This window comes from Pavona decussata, unplaced genomic scaffold, assembly GCF_977016875.1.
Source record: "Pavona decussata unplaced genomic scaffold, jaPavDecu1.1 SCAFFOLD_433, whole genome shotgun sequence".
NCBI classification, from domain to species: domain Eukaryota; kingdom Metazoa; phylum Cnidaria; class Anthozoa; order Scleractinia; family Agariciidae; genus Pavona; species Pavona decussata.
Window position 1 is genome coordinate 155,960 of NW_028145790.1, and position 17,266 is coordinate 173,225.

Below are 17,266 nucleotides of genomic sequence, written 5' to 3' on the forward strand. Positions count from 1 at the left end.
CGGATGGCCAAGATTGAAATGGATTGAAACTTGAAAAAATTGGTCATTTTTTTTTAAGTTCTTCCATCGTATTTGGAGAAATCGCTAAAAATTTGATTATAGTTTGTTTGTTTGTTTTTTTTTTTTTTTTTTCATGAGAAACCAGTTAATATTTTCTTCTCGGTGCTCCACGAGCATTTTGGTTGTAGCGAATAAAGGTATCTTGTCAAATGTTTGAGTAGTTTCGACTAAACCACAGAGAAATCTCCGTGACAGTGTCGTTTTAAGGTCTATTTTAGCGAAGCCGTAAAGTGGTGAATAACTCTAATGCTCCTAAAACCGACTTGAACCTTATTTGAAACAAATCAGACCAACCAAAAACCTTACAGATCTTTCTCAAATACTTAGTGTATGTCAGGAGTATTGCACGGATCATTAATAGTGCACGATAACTTTGTTTTTAAGGATGATGGCATACCGGATTAGAAAGGGTAACAGTTCATAAATCTCTTGGAACCTTAATAGATGAAAAACCGAACTGAAAACGACATGTTATAGAATAACTTTATTTGCTCTTGTGCTTACATGAATTATCATAAATAAATAAATAAATAAATAAATAAATAAATAAATAAATAGATAATTCATTTTTTAAGCAACTTTTAGAGCCGAGAGGCTAGTGATGTAACTAAGGGGTTTTCGAATCAGTCTCCAGCTTTTTATGTTTGCGAAGTATGGAGAAATCACAACCAAACAGAGAGGGAAGTGTTATTGTACATAGATACATCAGGGGAACCCAACGACAATTTTCTCTCAGATTCTTTGAAACGCTATTTTAGGCTATCTGGAGTATCTGTAAAGCTCGGTACGTTGATTTTAGGCCGCGTAATAATATTTTAATCTATTTTTATAGATGAAAAACTGAACTGAAAACGACATGTTATAGAATAACTTTATTTGCTCTTGTGCTTACATGAATTATCATAAATAAATAAATAAATAAATAAATAGATAAATAAATAAATAAATAAATAAATAAATAGATAATTCATTTTTTAAGCAACTTTTAGAGCCGAGAGGCTAGTGATGTAACTAAGGGGTTTTCGAATCAGTCTCCAGCTTTTTATGTTTGCGAAGTATGGAGAAATCAGAACCAAACAGAGAGGGAAGTGTTATTGTACATAGATACATCAGGGGAACCCAACGACAATTTTCTCTCAGATTCTTTGAAACGCTATTTTAGGCTATCTGGAGTGTCTGTAAAGCTCGGTAGGTTGATTTTAGGCCGCGTTATAATATTTTTATCTATTTTTATAGATGAAAAACTGAACTGAAAACGACATGTTATAGAATAACTTTATTTGCTCTTGTGCTTACAAGAATTATCATAAATAAATAAATAAATAAATAAATAAATAGATAAATAGATAAATAAATAAATAAATAAATAAATAAATAGATAATTCATTTTTTAAGCAACTTTTAGAGCCGAGAGGCTAGTGATGTAACTAAGGGGTTTTCGAATCAGTCTCCAGCTTTTTATGTTTGCGAAGTATGGAGAAATCACAACCAAACAGAGAGGGAAGTGTTATTGTACATAGATACATCAGGGGAACCCAACGACAATTTTCTCTCAGATTCTTTGAAACGCTATTTTAGGCTATCTGGGGTGTCTGTAAAGCTCGGTAGGTTGATTTTAGGCCGCGCTATAATATTTTTATCTGTTTGGTCATTCTAGGGGAACTTGAGTCTTTTCGAAATTACCAGGACATTTATGTCCATTTCCCGAAAGCCTTAGGTCTTATTTCCTTTCCGAAAATCTTAGCTCACATTTTTTCGGTACCCGAAACGACATTTTTATAAATCCGAAAACACTAGGCTTTAAATTTTCCATATCACAAAAGTTCGAGGTGAAAATTCCATTTAGAAATTTGTAGGGGATTAAGGGCTTTCCGAGCAGATAATTTATCGAAACGATCTGTTGGGTGCCCCTGATACATACATTGACGAGATCTCGAAAAAAATGTCAGCCGGTATAGCAGCCTTAGAATGCTTAGGTCTTATCTGACGCATTGTATTACACTATTTCTTAGGTTGTGCGCATATAATTTTCTGCCAATTTTGGTAGTAGCCATCCGAAAAAGTGTACTAAATTTAACCATTTTTAAATCCTTAGTTGTATCGGCCTTGTGTCTAGTTTTCTATTCCCACCATTTGCCCGGTAAGGAATTTGATATATTTTAATCCTCTGGCGAAATCAATTCAATACTAGATCTGAGTAGGAGCCCACTACTTGGAGCGCGCAACTCCTAAAAACCTTATTCCAAAATGGCTACCATTTTAATATTATTCTTTTGTTTGCATTCAATTTAACCCTTCTTTCCTCGTTCAAGGTAACATATTCTTTTGATTTTTGAGCTCAAAAACGAGGTAAGAAGGAATAATTGAACATCAACAAAAGAATATTAAAATGGTAGCCATTTTGGAATTTTGGAATAAGGTCTATAGACTCATGTAACGGCGTGTTTACAGACCTTTTTATTTTTAGATTGAAGTTCCCACAAATTCAATCTCCCAAGGGAGTCTTACTAACCAGTCTCATGCTTTGCAAACTTCTAATTTAATTTTCACTGCTAATAGTATTCCCTTGGGTATCTAAAAATAGACCGGTCTATGAAAACGACGTAGCAAAGGCTAAGTATAGCAGAACTGTACGCTGCCGGTAATGGGCTCGTTATCTACGATATATACGGCAAATTTAAATGCTACGTCCGAGTTCGGTTTCCAGTTACTACATGTAAACCTTGTAGTAGACTTCGAGCTCTATAGGTGGTTTCTATTGCCGCCATGTTGGTGTACAAAACAAAAAAAAATTATTCACAAAGCTTGCATAAAAATGGAGTTGAACTCCAGAGGAGAAAAATCTTATTGTTCCTGTCCACCAACATGGCCTGCATGACGTCTCACGCTAAAGAAGAACGGAAACCTATAAGTCCACTTTTTTTCACTTATATCCAGAATTGATCTTGTTAGCAAAAATTTGCTAGCAAATTATTTTGGCAATTTTAGCAAAAAAGAAAACTGCTATAAGAAAAGCATAAAAGAAATAGCAAAAATCGCAAAAGTAACAAGACTTTTCCTTGCTATGTGAAAAGATTGAGTAACAACTGTGGCAAAAATAGAAAGAACAACAAATTTAACAAAATTCTACAGTTAGAAATGAAAAGGTGAAGTAGGGCTTCGAAAAGTCCGCAACTTTCGCAAAAATCTCAAAAGTAACAAGACTTTTTCTTGCTATGTGAAAAGAGAGAGTAACAAATATGGCGAAAAAAGAAAGAATGACAAATTTAACAAAATTCTACATTTAGAAAGGGAAATGGTCAAGTAGGGCTTCGAGAAGTCCGCAAATTTCGCAAAAATCGCTAAACTTACAAGACGTTTTCTTGTTATGTGAAAAGATTGAGTAACAAATATGGCGAAAATAGTAAGAATGACAAATTTAACAAAATTCTACACTTAGAAAGGGAAATGGTCATGTGTGGCTTCGCTAAGTCCGCCAATATCGCAAAAATCGCAGAAGTAACAAGACTTTTTGATTACTGTCAGTAGCAAAATACTGTAATATCAATCTGTGTATGCTTCGTTCTTAATTCCATCAACATACAGCTACAATGCATTAAAAGGGAGTTTCGCTCACAAAAGGGGGCAAATTTTAGCAACTAACGAAAACGTAAGCAGAATTTTTATTGGCTAAGAACCCATCATAACAATCGTTACAAAATATCAGGTATAGCAAATTGGGGGAATTGAAAACGGGTCATGAGATCCGCGCATTGTACATGAATATTTCTGTCCACTACCAATAGTTTTTAAACAGGGTTTGCCAGTGATCTGGTAATATTTCTCTTTTAAATTAAGGCTTATATTTGAACAACAACTACCAAGTAAATATTATTAACATGTGTTTGCCAGTTCATTTATTTTAAATGACAATTGACACAAATACAAAATGTCATAACACGATTGTTTCACTGACAACCTTACCTCTGATTTAAGAAATTCCCTCGGTGGACATTTTAAGGTACAAAAAAGCCCAAAAATATAAACTACATTGGTACAGATAGTCTCACCCATTATTGGCATACTACAAAACACTAAATTTCTTCGAAGAAACCTGAGCCCAGTTGTTCAAAGCCCAATTAAGCTAATCCTAGGTTAGTGTACATTTGAATTGCTATTTATTTACCGCTAAAAGAGGGCTTGCCACAAAATTGTGGCCCATTAAGGTTATAAATTACAAAATTTCTTTTCCTTAAAACTTAATCTTGTGAAAAATCCTCCTTTAACGGTAAATAAAAAAAAAAAATTAAAAATTTTCACTAATCCAGGATTAGCTTAATCGGGCTTTGAACAACTGGGCCCAGGGTGATAATCCTAAGCATGTTGAATCAATATGCTCTTTTTCTCAATTTTCTTATTCTTTAAATCACAAATATTTAAAATATAAAACAAGAGGCGATCTTGGTTCATGTGCCTAGTGATCCTGCCATACTTTTTCAACCAGGCAAATGTCTGTTCACAAACTTCTGTGTCCACCTACAACAAAGAACAGTTCATGTTATAATAAATGTATGTATGAGATACATTATGTATGAAGGTTTGGGTTTTTAGTTGTTTCAATTAAAATCACTATGTAAGTAGTTGGTACCTATCACTTAATAACAGAGACAAAAAGAAAACAAAAACAAAAGCACATTTTGCTCTCAGAAAAGCCCTTCTACAGATTTCGCTATTGAAGTTCACTAAAGGGCCGTTTACACGACCGAAAAAATTGGAACGGCTTGGATAAAAAGACGAACAGCTCCGACAAAATCTGACGTATAAACGGTATTTGACCCGTTCCAGTCTTATCCGTTCTCAGTGTTCCTAAAAAGGTCCATAGGCGGCTATGGACCCCTTTCGGAACGGAACCGATAACAAACAGTTCCGTACCCACATTTTTGTTTTCTTTTCAACGTGTAAACGCTTGCCCTTTTTTCGGTACCATTCTGTTACGTTTTTTCTGAGCCCGTAGTACTCCATGTCAGTTGTTTAGCATACCATTGATCGTCAGAGTAAGTGCTGTATGCAAGATCAAACCAAGCACTGGTTCTTGGAATTTGCCACAAGCTCCGTTCGACCGTGAAGACCGGTACAAGGGCTGTTAATAGGAGAACCGTAAGCCTTGTTTTTCTTCTAATTCGGTACATTCTCTCAGAAGCATTTCTTTGAAGAATCACTCGCGCTGTCAAACGTGAATTTCGTGTTCTCTTCTTCAGAAGAAACCAAAAAAGTGCTTGTAAACCTATGATAGTCGGAGATACGCACAGTGCACTGTATGTGTAAGCGCATATGAACAACTAATCGAAGCAGTTTTGTTTAATTATTGCGGGCTCTATCGTTACCGGTCTCGAAGAAAACAACGTGTAAACGGTCTAGTACCCGTTCCAAGGGGCTCTCAAGTACCGTGCCTTTTTCTGTTAGGTACATTACAGAATTTGTATGTGTAAACGGGAGACTTCGTCTGGAACCGGTACTTGTTTCTAACCGAGCCGTTCCTTCTCTTTTAACGTGTAAACGGGCCTTAAATGTAGCCTACACCCCTTTTTGGACTTTGCTAAGTCTACAATTTAGTTTATTTTGTTCTTCTTGCTATTTCGGCGATATTTGTTACTAGGTGTTTTTAGTTACCAAGAACAATCTTTGTTACTATTACGATTTTTCGACATTCTCAGTCACTTCCTACCCTTATTTCTTGCTAAGTCTGAAATTTAATTGCCTTTGTTATTCTTGCTATTTCCGCCATATTTGTTACTTGGTGTTTTTAAATAGCAAGAAAATTCCTTGTTGCTTTTCCGATTTTTGTCAGTGGGCTTCTTGAGGCGCTTCTTGGCTTCTCTCTTTCTAACTCTAGAATTTTGTTACCTTTGTTATTCTTGCGTTTTTTGTCACGGGTGTGTTTGGCAAGCAAGAAAAATCCTTGTTACTTTCGCGACTTTTGCGATATTTGCTAACGTTTCGAAGCCCTTCTTGGCTTCTTTACTTTCTAAGTCTTGAATCTTTTTACATTGTTATTCTTAATTTTTAAAAGGGTTATCCAGCGAGCAGCACTTCTGCGAACTACTTGTGTAGTAAAACTTTTTTATTTTCTCCTACGCGTTTCGTGTGACTAGCGCACACTTCATCAGGGAGTTTTACAAAACTAACAAGTATGCCTATATTAATACCTAGCACAAATAAAGGAATTTTACAAATGATAAAAACACAGCTACGGATATGCGTGGCAAAGCTACGCCTGTATTTGCGTCCAGGAAATAGGCGGCAAGAATTTAAAATGCGTGACATATTTTGAGCGTTACATAACTGGTTGGGGTCCAGAGTTTTAGCTAAAACTCTGGACCCCAACCAGTTATGTAACGCTCAAAATATGTCACGCATTTTAAATTCTTGCCGCCTATTTCCTGGACGCAAATACAGGCGTAGCTTTGCCACGCATATCCGTAGCTGTGTTTTTATCATTTGTAAAATTCCTTTATTTGTGCTAGGTATAAATATAGGCATACTTGTTAGTTTTGTAAAACTCCCTGATGAAGTGTGCGCTAGTCACACGAAACGCGTAGGAGAAAATAAAAAAGTTTTACTACACAAGTAGTTCGCAGAAGTGCTGCTCACTGGATAACCCTTTTAAAAATTTTAAAAATTTTAAAAATGCGATATTTGTCACGGGTGTTTTTGGCAAGGAAGAAAATCCCTGTTACTTTTGCGACTTTTTCGATATTTGCGGACATTTTGGGGCCCTTCTTCGCTTCTTCTTTTTTAAAGTCTTGAATCTTGTTACATTTGTTATTCTTGTGATATTTGCGACATTTATAATGACTGTTTCAGCTATCAAAAAAATCCTTGTTACTTTTACGATATTTGCTAACATTTCGGGACCCTTCTTTGCTTCTTTACTTTCTAAGTCTTGAATCTTGTTACATTTGTTATTCTTACGATTTTTGCGATATTTGTCACGGGTGTTTTTGGCAAGCAAGAAAAATCCCTGTTACTTTTGCGACTTTTTCGATATTTGCGGACATTTCGGGGCCCTTCTTCGCTTCTTCTTTTTCTAAGTCTTGAATCTTGTTACATTTGGTATTCTTGCGATTTTTGCGATATTTGTAATGAATGTTTTTAGCTAGCAAGAAAAATCCTTGTAACTTTTGCGATATTTGCGATGTTAGCGGACATTTCGTGGCCCTTCTTGGTACAACAAACACTTCAAGCGAGCGTGATCACCGTAAAGAGATTTCAGCGCTGACATTGTGAACGTTGCTGGCGTTTTGCTCTTTCCCTCGTTTCACTTCCCATCAAGCCCACATCACACTTTCTTTAGAAACTAACCCCCTCCTCCGTTTTACATAAAAGTAGCCGTTCAAAGTTTTAGGAAAGAACCCTTTACAAGTGCTTCTATCGTGTTTGCGTTTTAAAGGGCAGTATCACCTGTTCTTCTGTCACTTTGAATAGCCAAAAAGCTTATTTAAATAGATGGAATCATTAATATAATGGTTCTGTTTCGTTAACAATATGCCTACTAGTGCGCAGAAACTAAAATAAATTACTGTTTATCTTCAGATTGCTAGGATGGAAATGAATTGCATCTTGTAGGTAACTCTCGAATAATGTATTTTTTTGGTAAGTTCAGTTAACAGAAAAACAAATCGAATAATCTCTGATTTTTAAAGGGAGTCTCATTGGAAATCTCAACATTCTCGCGTGAATTCAGCCGGGGGTGAGTTGTGCAACTTGCGCCAAGTTGCCAATTCATTCAGCAAAGTCGAAGTAGTTTTTAAATTCCAAAATTGGGCACTGAACATTATCAAGTACGCTTGTCTCGGTAAGTAAGAACCGTGCATGAAAAAAACCGATTGTCTGTGTGACTACCACTGGTAAGGAGCAAACCGCATTGGCCAGTACCATCATCAACAAAATGTGTCAAACTGTCTTCTACATTTACTCTGCTCCAGGCCGCGTCCCTAAAGCATCTCTTATTGTGCGCGCGCACAGAACGAAAATCCTTAAAACAACAGAACGAAATGCTAATTATCTGAACAGCGCCAAATAAGGACACCAGGATTGATTGCAATAAATCTTACCCGAATGAAAGAAGTATCTATGTCCTGTTGCTACGTATAGCAATTAAATCAGAGATGCGATGAACCACGGTACGAAGATCATAATTGAGGTTCGACGAGCTGTGAAAATCCGTCTATAGTTGTTCGGCTTCACGATGCGATAATATCTATTCAAAGACATCAGAGCGAAAGTCCCCGAAGATTCGAAAGCCAATGACAAGCCGAAGTATCCCTGATATTGAAACGATGCGCTATCGAAGGGCCAATCGCTTTTAATTAAGACCGCAGTCGTAAAGAGTGTATCTGGGATCGCCTTGAAGATGTCTGTTGGGAATCGTTCTTAAACGAGGCGAACGGAGAACAACGATCAATGTTAAAAGGTTTCCCACAAATGCCAGAATGTTGTTTGAAACACCACTGAGGTTTCTAACACAAGCAAGAAAGTCTCTCGCAAATTCAAATCCCTTCGAAGCTTTTCCAGGCCGTTCATCTTTAGCAGTGACCCACAATGAATAGATGTATGGCGATCAGTATGAATCGGTACGGATGGTATAGCCGATCGCTTTTCTAACTCTTACAATTCTTTATAACAAACTTGTGTAAAGCGTCATGTACTATGTTTCAGCCTACTGATATCATTCAATGTCAGTCACTGGACGGATTTATGCACGAGTTATTTGACAGAGGAAGGCCCTTCAATTCATCTCTGAAACAAGCAATACTCAAACTGACATTGCAGCTGTGTTGACTTTTCCCCTTTTGATGATAGTTTAATTTTGTAAAATTAATTATCAAGTTTCACTGACGGAAATTGAAAGTGATATTTGTTCAATTCAAGCTGCGGTTTTAATAAGCATTCTTTCTTTTTCGTAGCGAAGAAGTTTTGATAGTGAAAGTCGCACTGAGGAGATTCCATTATATTTTCCCCAAAGAAAAATTAACAGAGGAAGTACGCACAGCATGGTTAATTAAAAGGCCACTGCCATTGTCACTGTATTTTGGTAGAAACTTCAATTCTAGGATATTTGTTTAAGGACACCAGGAGGAAAATGTTAAGGGATTTTTCAGACGAAGAACAAAATATTATCAGTTTTAAGCAACTTCCCTAAAATACGCAAGAAGAACTTGAAAAAAAGATTGGCCAATTTTTTCAAGTTGCAATTAATTTCCATTCTAGCAATCCAAAGATAAACAGTAATTTATATTAGTTTCTGCGCACTAGTAGGCATATTGTTAACAAAACAAAACCATTATATTAATGATTCCATCTAATTAAATAAGCTTTTTGGCTATTCAAAGTGACACAAGAACAGGTGATACTGCCCTTTAAAAATCAGCGATTATTCGATTTGTTTTTCTGTTAACTGAACTTACGAAAAAAAAAATACATCACATTTCGACAATTATCTAGATGTGTAAAAGAAAATTGGAAGAGAGATCATTGTAGAATTTTATCACAGTAATGGCTTTGTTATTTGCTGTTTTTGATGCTGATTGCTTGATGCTTCGGGGAGACTGGTTCACGCCATGCTTTTAAAAGGCGAGGACATTTAATTTTTAGTCATAGTTTATTCATATCGATGCCAACTGAAATTGACGAATGTACTACGGTATCTTCTAAACTTTATCTTGTACGACTTTGGAAGACGTTTGTTTCGAACGCTATTCTCACCGCATATATAATTAGCGTGTCACGTTAGCACGCCTCATTCCTTTAATCCCGAGGGCTCGGGCTAGTAGCGTCTAGTATGATCCTTTGCGGCCATTCAGGCATAAGATCTGGCTACAATCAATCAATCAACATCAACAACTTTAGTCAAGTCTCAATCTGAATAGCCGAGCACGAGTGCCCCACTAATTGGGGAGACTAACAAAAAATGTAAAGTAAAATCTATTCAACTAAGATTAAGTAAAGTTAAGAAAACCTAATAATTAATTATCATTAATTAACACCTAAAAAATTATTTATTTGACAATTAACTAGATAGATGAACAGCAAGAACAACGCATACATCCGTCGTCCAACAGAGAGCTGACGTCAAACTTTCTTATAGCAATTTTAAAGTTGTTCAAAGTTTTTGCGGATCTAATATTTTTAGGCAGTTTTCCCCATAATTTTGGTCCAAGGTAGCGCAGGGAATGTTGACCATATGTTACTGCATTAAATCTGGGAATACTACAATCAGTTTGTCTTAAGGAATAAGAAGTGCTATGACGCGGCGCGAGATCTCGCAGTTTGACGAGATTGCCTTGAAAGGCGCTTTGCGCTTAGTCTGTCATCACCGCCACCAGCCTGCGTCATTACTTTTGTTAGTTTTCCGCTTTCCCTCAAGCTCTATTATGGCTGAACCAGTCTTGCCTCCACCTCCTGGCCCTGTTCCTGATGGGGACCCGGTTGCAGTTGAACCAGTTGTTCCGCCCGCCGGCGCCGAGCCAGCCGAGCCAGTGGAGGTCGTTGAGGTAATTGTTTTGGTCTTTGTAGTTTTTGCGTATGTTCTTCGCGTTCTTGACCAGCGTTTTCGGCTTCTCGGTCGCCTAGTTTTGTATTGGTTTGCGTTGGTTTTCGTTTGTGTGCATTTTGTTGCTCGTTTTTTATCAGTTTTGCTAGGCTGCGTTCCTTTGCGCCTTCTTAGTTTCCCTTCCCACGTGGTTTTGCTGCTAGTCTTTTCCGCCTTTTCCGCCTAGTTTTCCGCCTTGTTGTGTCTTTGCGCATTTTTTCGTGTTATCGTGTCTCAGTTTGCTCTGCTTTATTTTTTGCTCTCCCGTGTTCGCGGTGTTAGGTTTTCGCTCTTTGTCGCATTTTCTTTGTCGCGTTATATTTGCATATATTTTATGTGTTATTTTTTCCTGCGGTTGTTCGCATGTTTGCCCGTCCGCGTACTTCATTTGCACGTTTTCGTTGTTTTATTGTTTCCATTGTCGAAGCCCTCTTTTGTTTGGTGTCGTACATAAAGTAAGGGTGTTTGGTAAACCGCTTAGGTTTATGGCGCTGTTAGCTGGATATTAAACAAACAAAGAATAAAAATAAAAAAAAAAGAGGAGGAGAGGCACGGAATAGTGGCCGCAGAGAAGGAAGGATGGCGCAGAAAAAAAAAAAAAAAAGAAGAAAGAAAAAAAAAAAAAAGAAAAGGAAAAAGGAGGAACTGAACAGGAAATGAGGGGGGTGAAAGAGAAGGAGAGGAAATGACTTATGAGAAAGACAAAAAGAAAAAAGAAAAAAGGAAAAAATAGAGAGAAATAGAGGAAGGAGGTAAAGGAGAAAGAGGAAAAGTGATTTATGGCACGGCGTCAAGGAAAGAGGAAGGAAAGAAAAAAAAAGGAGTAAAGGAAGAAAGCTAAAGGGATAAAGAGAAAGAGGAAAGAAAGAAAAAGGAGATAAAGGATATAAAAGCAAAACATATGATATGCAATGAACGAGAAGAGGAAGATATCAGGTTTGGGGAGCAATTGAGGAAGGTAAGAATGCCGAGATGGTGTTAAATGTAATTTTCGGTTGCAATGTCGAGTGTGGGGATTATGAAGGCCATTCTTTAGGATAGAAGTTTCGTTGGGAGTTACAGAGACCAAGGGAGTTTTTCAGACTTCGTTTATGATTAATGGTGTTTTTTGCAACTTATTTGTTAGCCAGGCGGTGGAAGTAATTTTTGTCTCCGTTTGCTTTTCTTGTTTCTCAGCCTCTCCCTGACCGTGTTCAAATTCTCGAAAGGAAATTAAAAGCCTTGGAGGACGAGGGAGCGCGTAGAAGCACGGAGAACGCTTTAACCACTCTCCGAAGGAATTTGAACCGCCCGTTGAATATGTTCGACCTATACGAGGAGATAGAGTTGTTGCAGTCTTTGGTGCGCCTCGCAAGGAACGAAGCACACGAAAAAGCTGAAATGTACGCGGCTGCTCTTGACAAGGTCAGGGCGAGAGTGGACCAACTGGATAATGAGTCGTTGCAAAGACTATTCGTTGGTCTTTTGGGGGACCCAGTTCGGGCCAAGATTGCAAAGGAAGCCAATTCCATTTTGAAGTCCTCTACCAGGTCTGCAGCTCCCCCGTCACGCGGATTGCGTTACGCCCGCCCAAGGCCTTATGGAGGTGGTCGTTGTTTTGTTTGTAATCGTTACGGCCATAAGGCACGCGAATGTCAGTTCAACCAACGCCCTTCTCAATTTTTTTATCGTGGTCCCCGAGGGTGGTTCAGAGGCGGTAAAAATTAGCTTAGCTTGGAGGAGGCTATCAGTGTTCTGTTAGGTTTTTGCCCTCTAAAGTTTGTTTCTCTCCGCCTCTATTGCTGGCATTTGTATTTCGGTACTTAAGTTGTTATGTCAACAGGCGCCTTCAGTATTTCTTTAATAAAGATCCTTTGATTACTGGCTGTTTCAGTTTATGTCGTTTTATGGTTTGTTGTGCGCCATGTTTTTATAGTTGTTTACGCCTTGTTCTCATGTATGTTTCGCACCCCAATTAGGGAGGGGGGTCCTCACTCTGCCCTCGTTGACCTTAGGGGGGGGGGGGGGCCTTCTCTGTGCCTCAATTCTGGACCTGGTTCGGAGCCTGGGGTCAACGGAGGGTTGGGTTCCCTTTAGTTTTCTCCCTGTTTCTTATATCTGCCCTTTTCCACTTCTTCCCCTAGGTTGTTTTCCGAAAGCAGTTGTACGATGCTGTAGCCGTCCACGGGACGGTTGAGCCTTCTTGGTGTGATATTTTTAAGAGAACCCAGCCCTTCGTTGGCCCTTTGGCTTCCCCTGCCATGGTGGCGAGGGATCCAGCTCTGGGTGTTAGCGTAACAAACTTCTGTGTCCACCTACAACAAAGAACAATTCATGTTATAATAAATGTATTGTGAGATACATTATGTATGAAGGTTTGGGTTTTTAGTTCTTTCAATTAAAATCACTATGTAAGTAGTTGGTACCTATCACTTAATAACAGAGACAAAAAGAAAACTAAAACAAAAGCATATTTTGCTCTCAGAAAAGCCCTTCTACAAATTTCGCTATTGAAGTTCACTAAAGGGCCGTTTACACGACCGAAAAAATTGGAACGGCTTGGATAAAAAGACGAACAGCTCCGACAAAATCTGACGTGTAAACGGTATTTGACCCGTTACAGTCTTATCCGTTCTGTTCCTAAAAAGGTCCATAGGCGGCTATGGACCCCTTTCGGAACGGAACCGATAACAAACAGTTCCGTACCCACATTTTTGTTTTCTTTTCAACGTGTAAACGCTTGCCCTTTTTTCGGTACCATTCTGTTACGTTTTTTCTGAGCCCGTAGTACTCCATGTCAGTTGTTTAGCATACCATTGATCGTCAGAGTAAGTGCTGTATGCAAGATCAAACCAAGCACTGGTTCTTGGAATTTGCCACAAGCTCCGTTCGACCGTGAAGACCGGTACAAGGGCTGTTAATAGGAGAACCGTAAGCCTTGTTTTTCTTCTAATTCGGTACATTCTCTCAGAAGCATTTCTTTGAAGAATCACTCGCGCTGTCAAACGTGAATTTCGTGTTCTCTTCTTCAGAAGAAACCAAAAAAGTGCTTGTAAACCTATGATAGTCGGAGATACGCACAGTGCACTGTATGTGTAAGCGCATATGAACAACTAATCGAAGCAGTTTTGTTTAATTATTGCGGGCTCTATCGTTACCGGTCTCGAAGAAAACAACGTGTAAACGGTCTAGTACCCGTTCCAAGGGGCTCTCAAGTACCGTGCCTTTTTCTGTTAGGTACATTACAGAATTTGTATGTGTAAACGGGAGATTTCGTCTGGAACCGGTACTTGTTTCTAACCGAGCCGTTCCTTCTCTTTTAACGTGTAAACGGGCCTTAAATGTAGCCTACACCCCTTTTTGGACTTTACTAAGTCTACAATTTAGTTTATTTCGTTCTTCTTGCTATTTCGGCGATATTTGTTACTAGGTGTTTTTAGTTACCAAGAACAATCTTTGTTACTATTACGATTTTTCGACATTCTCAGTCACTTCCTACCCTTATTTCTTGCTAAGTCTGAAATTTAATTGCCTTTGTTATTCTTGCTATTTCCGCCATATTTGTTACTTGGTGTTTTTAAATAGCAAGAAAATTCCTTGTTGCTTTTCCGATTTTTGTCAGTGGGCTTCTTGAGGCGCTTCTTGGCTTCTCTCTTTCTAACTCTAGAATTTTGTTACCTTTGTTATTCTTGCGTTTTTTGTCACGGGTGTGTTTAGCAAGCAAGAAAAATCCTTGTTACTTTCGCGACTTTTGCGATATTTGCTAACGTTTCGAAGCCCTTCTTGGCTTCTTTACTTTCTAAGTCTTGAATCTTTTTACATTGTTATTCTTACGATTTTTGCGATATTTGTCACGGGTGTTTTTGGCAAGGAAGAAAATCCCTGTTACTTTTGCGACTTTTTCGATATTTGCGGACATTTCGGGGCCCTTCTTCGCTTCTTCTTTTTTAAAGTCTTGAATCTTGTTACTTTTGTTATTCTTGTGATTTTTGCGACATTTATAATGACTGTTTCAGCTATCAAAAAAATCCTTGTTACTTTTACGATATTTGCTAACATTTCGGGACCCTTCTTGGCTTCTTTACTTTCTAAGTCTTGAATCTTGTTACATTTGTTATTCTTACGATTTTTGCGATATTTGTCACGGGTGTTTTTGGCAAGCAAGAAAAATCCCTGTTACTTTTGCGACTTTTTCGATATTTGCGGACATTTCGGGGCCCTTCTTCGCTTCTTCTTTTTCTAAGTCTTGAATCTTGTTACATTTGGTATTCTTGCGATTTTTGCGATATTTGTAATGAATGTTTTTAGCTAGCAAGAAAAATCCTTGTAACTTTTGCGATATTTGCGATGTTAGCGGACATTTCGTGGCCCTTCTTGGTACAACAAACACTTCAAGCGAGCGTGATCACCGTAAAGAGATTTCAGCGCTGACATTGTGAACGTTGCTGGCGTTTTGCTCTCTCCTTCGTTTCACTTCCCATCAAGCCCACATCACACTTCATTTAGAAACAAACCCTCTTCTTCATTTTAAATAAAGGTAGCTGTTCAAAGTTTTATGAAAGAACCCTTTACAACTGCTTTTATCGTGTTGGCGTTTTAAAGGGCAGTATCACCTGTTCTTGTGTCACTTTGAATAGCCAGAAAGCTTATTTAAATAGATGGAATCATTAATATAATGGTTCTGTTTTTTTTTGACAATATGCCTATTAGTGCGCAGAAACTAAAATAAATTACTGTTTATCTTCGGATTGCTAGGATGGAAATGAATTGCAACTTGTTAATAACTGTCGAATAATGTATTTTTTCGTAAGTTTAGTTAACAGAAAAACAAATCGAATAATCGCTGATTTTTAAAAGGGTGTCTCATTGGGAATCTCAACATTCTCGCGTGAATTCAGCCGGGGTTGAGTTGTGCAACTTGCGCCAAGTTGCCAATTCATTCAGCAAAGTTGAAGTGGCTTTTAAATCCCTAAATTGGCCACTGAACATTATCAAGTACGCTTGTCTCGGTAAGTAGGAACCGTGCATGAAAAAATCGATTTTCTCTGTGACTACCACTGGTAAGGAGCAAACCGCATTGGCCAGTAACATCATCAACAAAATGCGCGAAACTTTTATGTCTTCTACATTTACTCTGCTTCAGGCAGCATCTCTTATTGTGCGCGCGCACAGAACGAATAACCTTAAAACAACAGAATGAAATGATAATCATTTGAACAGCGCCAAGTAAGGACACCAGGATTGATTGCAAAAAATCTTACCCGGATGAAAGAAGTATCTATGTCCTGTTGCTACGTATAGCAATTAAATCAGAGATTCGATGAACACGGTACGAAGATCATAATTGAGGTGCGACGCGCTGTGAAAATCCGTCTATAGTTGTTCGGCTTCACGATGCGATATCTATTCAAAGACATCAGAGCGAGAGTCCCCGAAGAAAGCCAATGTCAAGCCGAAGTATCCCTGAAATTGACACTACGCGCTTTCGAAGGGCCAATCGCTTTTAATTAAGACCGCAGTCGTAAAGGGCGTATCTGGGATCGCCTTGAAGATGTCTGTTGGGAATCGTTCTTAAACGAGGCGAACGGAGAACAACGATCAATGTTAAAAGGTTTCCCACAAATGCCAGAATATTGTTTGATACACCGCTAAGGTTTCTAGCACAAGCAAGAAAGTCTCTCGCAAATTCAAATCCCTTCGAAGCTTTTCCAGGCCGTTCATCTTTAGCAGTGACCCACAATGAATAGATGTATGGCGATCAGTATGAATCGATACGGATGATATAGCCGATCGTTTTTCTAACTCTTACAATTCTTTGTAACAAACTTGTGTAAGAGTGTCATGTACTATGTTTCAGCCCACTGACATCATTCAATGTCAGTCACTGGACGGATTTATACACGAGTTATTTGACAGAGGAAGGCCCTTCAATTCATCTCTGAAACAAGCAATACTCAAACTGACATTGCAGCTGTGTTGACTTTTCCCCTTTTGATGATAGTTTAATTTTGTAAAATTAATTATCAAGTTTCACTGACGGAAATTGAAAGTGATATTTGTTCAATTCAAGCTGCGGTTTTAATAAACATTCTTTCTCTTTCGCAGCGAAGAAGTTTTGATAGTGAAAGTCGCACTGAGGAGATTCCATTATATTTTCCCCGGAGAAAAATTAACAAAGGGAAGTACGCCAGCATGGTTAATTAAAGGGCCACTGCCATTGTCACTGTATTTTGGTAGAAACTTCTACAATATTTGTTTAAGAACACCAGGAGGAGAATATTAAGGGATTTTTCAGACGAAGAACAAAATATTATCAGTCTTTGGCAACTTCCCTAAAATACGCAAGAAGAACTTGAAAAAAAGATTGGCCAATTTTTTCAAGTTGCAATTCATTTCCATCCTAACAATCCGAAGATAAACAGTAATTTATATTAGTTTCTGCCCACTAGTAGGCATATTGTTTTCAAAACAGAACCATTATATTAATGATTCCATATCTATTTAAATCAGCTTTTTGGCTATTCAAAGTGACACAAGAACAGGTTATACTGCCCTTTAAAAATCAGCGATTATTAGACTGATTTGTTTTTCTGTTAACTGAACTTAGGAAAAAAATACATCATATTTCGACAGTTATCTAGATGTGTAAAAGAAAAT

The 17,266-nt window shown here is 38.0% G+C and overlaps 1 protein-coding gene across 1 annotated transcript; it reads left to right on the forward strand.

Annotated features, from left to right (window-relative positions):
- Nucleotides 1-10,343: 10,343 nt before the first annotated feature.
- LOC146450663 (uncharacterized) lies at nucleotides 10,344-12,604 on the forward strand. The gene is made up of 2 exons (XM_085100099.1): nucleotides 10,344-10,592; nucleotides 11,807-12,604. Exons 1-2 carry the CDS (start codon nucleotides 10,344-10,346, stop codon nucleotides 12,335-12,337), a joined length of 780 nt encoding a protein of 259 aa, XP_084956225.1. The 3' UTR covers nucleotides 12,338-12,604.
- Nucleotides 12,605-17,266: the final 4,662 nt, after the last annotated feature.

Excerpts from the sequence above, each read along its gene's own strand:
- LOC146450663 (XM_085100099.1), top strand. The coding sequence starts at position 10,344 with ATGACGCGGCGCGAGATCTCGCAGTTTGACGAGATTGCCTTGAAAGGC. Across the intron at positions 10,593-11,806 it reads AGCCAGTGGAGGTCGTTGAG|CCTCTCCCTGACCGTGTTCA; the intron begins GTAATTGTTTTG and ends CTTGTTTCTCAG.